This window comes from Papaver somniferum, chromosome 11, assembly GCF_003573695.1.
Source record: "Papaver somniferum cultivar HN1 chromosome 11, ASM357369v1, whole genome shotgun sequence".
In the NCBI taxonomy this organism is placed as follows: Eukaryota; Viridiplantae; Streptophyta; class Magnoliopsida; order Ranunculales; family Papaveraceae; genus Papaver; species Papaver somniferum.
Window position 1 is genome coordinate 67,220,514 of NC_039368.1, and position 5,154 is coordinate 67,225,667.

At 38.3% G+C, this 5,154-nt stretch overlaps 1 protein-coding gene across 1 annotated transcript in view; it reads left to right on the forward strand.

Annotated features, from left to right (window-relative positions):
• The first annotated feature begins 4,600 nt into the window (after nt 1-4,600).
• The window catches only part of LOC113324501, a 1,540-nt gene continuing 986 nt past the window's right edge, over nt 4,601-5,154 (forward strand). The window contains exons 1-2 of the mRNA XM_026572823.1: nt 4,601-4,771; nt 4,868-5,124. Of these exons, the coding sequence (XP_026428608.1) occupies nt 4,601-4,771; nt 4,868-5,124 (428 nt within the window). The remainder of the gene's footprint in view (nt 4,772-4,867; nt 5,125-5,154) is intronic.

A 5,154-nucleotide genomic window follows, 5' to 3' on the forward strand; every position in this document is an offset into this window, starting at 1 on the left:
TTATCGATTGTTTTTGCCTTAGAAAAATTCATACCTTATCTCTTAGGGTCTAAGATCATTATATTCTATGATCATGCCGCATTAAAATACCTTCTTTCCAAGAAGGATGCTAAACGTAGGTTGGTTAAATGGATATTATTGCTGCAAGAATTTAACTTTGATATTCAGAACAAGAAAGGTTCAGAAAATGTAGTAGCAGATAACCTTTCTAGAATCATTTCAGAGTCTTCTAATGATGATTTGCCTTTGCATGAATCATTTCCCGATGAACAATTGTTTGTTGTTTCGCAATTACCTTGGTTTGCTGATATTGTTAATTATATTGCTATTGTTCAAATTTCTGAGCATTGGTCGAAACAAGATAGAACTAAATTTTTAGCTGAGGTTAAGCATTTTTTTTTGGGATGATTCATATTTGTTTAAATATTGCCCTGATCAGATTATTCGCAGATGTGTGCCTAATGATGAAATTATGAGTGTTATCACTTTTTGCCATCTTATGCTTGTGGTGGCCATTTTAATTCCAAGAAAACTGCTGCCAAAATTCTGCAATGTGGATTTTATTGGCCTACTTTGTTTCATGATACTCATGATTTTTGTCGAAGTTGTGACAGGTGCCAAAATATGGGAAGGATTAATCGGCGCAACATGATGCTGCTAAACTCCATATTGATAGTGGAAATATTTGACGTATGGGGAACAGACTTCATGGGACCTTTCCCTTCTTCAAACAAGTAATGTATACATCTTGTTAGCGGTTGATTATATGTCTAAATGGGTAGAGGCTATACGTACCAAGACGAATGATCGCAATGTTGTGATCAAGTTCGTTAGAGAATATATTTTTTCTCGATTTGGTACCCCTGGAGCCATTATAAGTGATGGAAGGTCATATTTTTAAATGTTCCTTTAAAACTCTTCTAAGTAAGTACTCCATTACTCATAAAGTCTCTACACCATATCACCCCCAGACTTGTGGTCAGGTCGAAGTTTCTAACCACAAATTAAGCAAATATCCAAATCGTAAAGATTGGTCTGCACAATTATTGGATGCACTTTGGGCTTACCGAACTTCTTATAAGACACCCATTAGTATGACTCCGTATCGACTTGTCTATGGAAAGGCATGTCTACCGGTTGAGTTAGAACATAGACTTTTAATGTTGATTTGTCTACAACTGGGAATCACCATAAGCTTCAACTCAATGAATTGGAAAAGATTAGGAAAGATGCATATGAAAATGCAATGCTTTACAAAGAGAAAACCAAAGTGTTTCATGATAAGTCGATTAGTCGTAAGTCATTTGAACCTGGGCAGAAAGTTCTCTTGTATAATTCTAGGTTGCATTTATTTTCGGGCAAGTTGAGATCACGTTGGACAGGTCCATACTATGTCAAAGAAGTTTTCCCTCATGGGGCTGTCGAGCTTGAGAATAAAGAGTGTGGTAATGTGTTTAAGGTTAATGCAAAACGAGTGAAACCATTTTTAGAGCTCATCAATACGGAGGTGGAAACTGTCCTCCTTGAAGATCTGTCTATCAAGACTAGAACTATTTGTATTCTTGTTGTTGTATATTAGAAGATTTCTGTTCCTTTTTATGTTTTTTTTCAGGGATACAAAAGATTATGCTTAATGGGAGTCAACCTGTTAGAGCACTGCTCGGTCGAACTTGCAAGCATTGTTATCTCAAGCTTGTTTGTCAAGTTTAGTTGCCAAAACTATAAGTCTTGATTTCTAGTCTACTTATAGCTAAGTCTCGGACTAGGATAGAAAGTGTAGTTGAGCTCTAGACTCCACGACGTTCATCATGCAAAGACGATGAACTACTTAAGGAACTGGTGGATCTTCATCGACAAAAAGGTATTTGGAGACTTGAACTTATCTATCACTCAAAAGTCTATCTACTTATCTCATATCTTGAGACAAAAGTCGTATTGCTATATAGACTTCGATTATACACATTTGCTATTTCGAGCCGAGTTTATCTCGCATATCTATTTCTCGAAATATGTGTTGGTAAGCTTTCGCTTTGGCCAAGTTCGTCTTTACTCATGACGAAAGTCATGTTGTTTGTTTCAATCTCTTGAAAATCGCTTTGATGAAAAAGTGTGTGAAACCAATATATAACATCCTCTAAGCATGTTTCAATGATTGAAATGAGAGTTTAGAATATATAACCATGTTTGGATATAAACATTGTATGTGCATTCATACTTGTGTAAGTCCAAAATTCTTGAACCAAAGTATGCGTACTTTGCTGGTTCAGGATGACCGGAGCTAAGTCCGCGTACCCGTACGCGTACTGTCGGAAGTTCACATCCCGTGAATTTTTGCTGGAGTTTGTGAACTGAAAACAAGCTCAGTCCGGGTACTTAAGTATGCGTACCCGTATGCATACTCAAGTGGTTTATTTTCTAAAAACGGTTTATTCACGAACTAAGACATATAAACTAAGGAGTGAAATATTTGCAAACCGTGGCTATAATGTTAATGAATCGATTCGAGTGAATCAAAATCATTTTTGCTTCGATTGTGTCTTGTATACATCTATGAGATCTAAGCAATTGAACAACTCTCTAAACTAGTTCATTTGAGTCATTTGAACTAGTTATGGTGAAGATGAATAAGGTTGATATGAAAGTGCTCATATGGATAACCATTGGTTAACTATTGTTGAACCAACTAGGTGTACACGTTTAGGTACGGTTACAGAAACCTAAGTAAACGTTCATTTCATTTGTGTATAACAAGCTAAGTTCGATCTAACGGTTGAAAGATATTAGCTTGAATCTAATCAGGAGAGAGAAAAAAAGAATGAAGAGAGAGAAACTCTGGCGTTTTGCCTAGGGTTTTGTGCGTTTTTCAATTTTCTTCTTCAATTATTGTTTAATCTTAGGATTGATGATGACTGAGGAAACTGTGTTACGTATTACGAATGGATCATCAACTCCAACCTTTGCGGAAAAAGTGAAGGTACGTCAAACATTGCAGCCTACGGCCATTGATGTTAGCAGTCTGCCAAATCCCACGTTAATTAATGGAGAACCATCTTTGGTAATCCCTACTGCTTTTTATCAGGAAGGTTGTAAGCCTTTTGAGTTCAGATTTATTGCAAGACTCAACTTCACGGGTTTGAAGTTTTTGGAGGTGAATAACAGTTTAGTTACTCAATGGCAGCTAAACCCTAACTTGGTTAGGTTTATGTCTATGACTAGGGGTTTCTTTGTTGTTATGTTGCGGGATGAGCACACAAAAGCCAGAATCCGTAACAGAAAATGGTTTGTTAATCAACAGGAGCTACGTTTGATTGATTGGTACCCTGGTTTCGATCCGGAAAGACAAAATACTTCTCATGCACCTGTTTGGGTTCATCTTCCAGGTCTTCATGCAGAGTTATGGACCGAAAGATCTTTGCTATCCATTGGGAAAGCATTTGGTAATCCGATTGTAGTTGATCAAAGAACTTTGAATCTGGAGTTTGGAAGCTATGCGTCAGTGCTGGTTTGACGTAGATTTAGCAAAACACATTCCTGACAGAATTCTTCTAACATCTGGGGGGAGAACTTTCTGGCAATATGTGGAGATACTTAAGCATCCAAAATTTTGTATGCATTGTAACATCATCGGGCACAATGAGAGTGAGTGCAGGAGGAAACCAAAATCTGATGAACCTGTTAAGGACAAGGCGGATAGTCAGGAATGGCAGAATGCTAAAGGTAAGAAGCGATCACGCAATCGTAAGAAGAATAACACTTAAGCGGGTACTAGTGGTGTTGACAAGTCAGGCAAAACTGGTGAAGATGCACACAACGGTGCGGGTGAAGCTGTTAATGAGCCTAGTGCGGGTGAAGCTGTTAATGTACATGTTGCTGTTGGGGAGAATGTTGCTGGTAAGGAGGATACTAGTCAGCTTAAGGAGGTGTTGGCTGCTTCTGAAGCTCGGCTTCGTGCAGCGTCTGACGCTGTTGAGACAGCTAAATTGGCGATTGCACAGAAACGAGCATTAGCTAATATTTTGTTGGTTGATGAAATCACAATTGCGGCTAAGTCAGGAACGAGTGATGAATTGGCGAGAACTAATCATTCTAGTACTGATAAGAACCAGGCCAACTCTTCTACTCCCTATATACCTATGCAAGACACAGTGGTTCATAGTATTGTGGAGACTCCTACCTACAATGCTTTGATGGATAATACTGTGGTTATCTCCTCGAATAAATTTGATGTTTTAACTGATGAGTTGGGGATAAACAATACAGTGCAACAATCTCATCAGGAGGAGGAGAGTTCGGATGAGGACCTCACGCCAGAGAAAGCTTCAGCAGGTGTCAAGGGAGCTAAATGGTCCGAGATTCCAGTTGAAAAAGTTGTGCCTAAGCAAACTAGGAAGCCTGGTCGTGTGCAAATTCAAGATAGTTCGCAGCAAAGTACTTCTCAGGGTTATACTCAAACTAAATCTCCAGATTCCAAGTCTGACTCGGACTCTGAGGTTAATGATTTGGGAATCCGAGTTAGTAAAGGTTTCTCACCAGTTATTGGCAAAAGGGTTCTGAATAAGAATCCTAAGATATCTTCTAAACCAAAAAATACAGTTTCTTAATGCGATTCCTCTTTTGGAATGTCAATGGAGTGGCGAAGGTGGAGGCTGGTTTGAAGTTACGTGAGCTAGTTAGGGAGTTTAGGCCGGTTCTTCTGTGTATTGCGGAGCCGAAAATTCCTTATTCAGATAGTGTTATGTTAAGGTTAAATTTAGCTGGTTTTATTAAGAAGGCAATTCACAATTCTACTTCAAGTTCTTTTGGTAATCTTTGGATTCTTTAGAGTGAAGATATTCAAGAGCCAGTTGTGTTAAATATGACTTGGCAGGCTATTACGGTGAAGACAGAAGGAGTCTTTATTTCTTGTGTTCATGCTAGTTATATCCAAGTTTTTAGAAGGAGATTATGGAGTCAACTTTCTGTAGTAGATTCTAATTCTCCTTGGATGGTTATTGGAGATTTTAACTGTGTTCTTCGCAATGATGAGAAGAGGGGTGGTAGAGATGTTCATACTTCTAGTATGAATGAATTCAATGATTGGATGGAAGGGAATGGTCTTTTTGAGGCAGATTCTTTGGGTTCAAAGTTTACTTGGACTAATGGCCAATCGGGGGG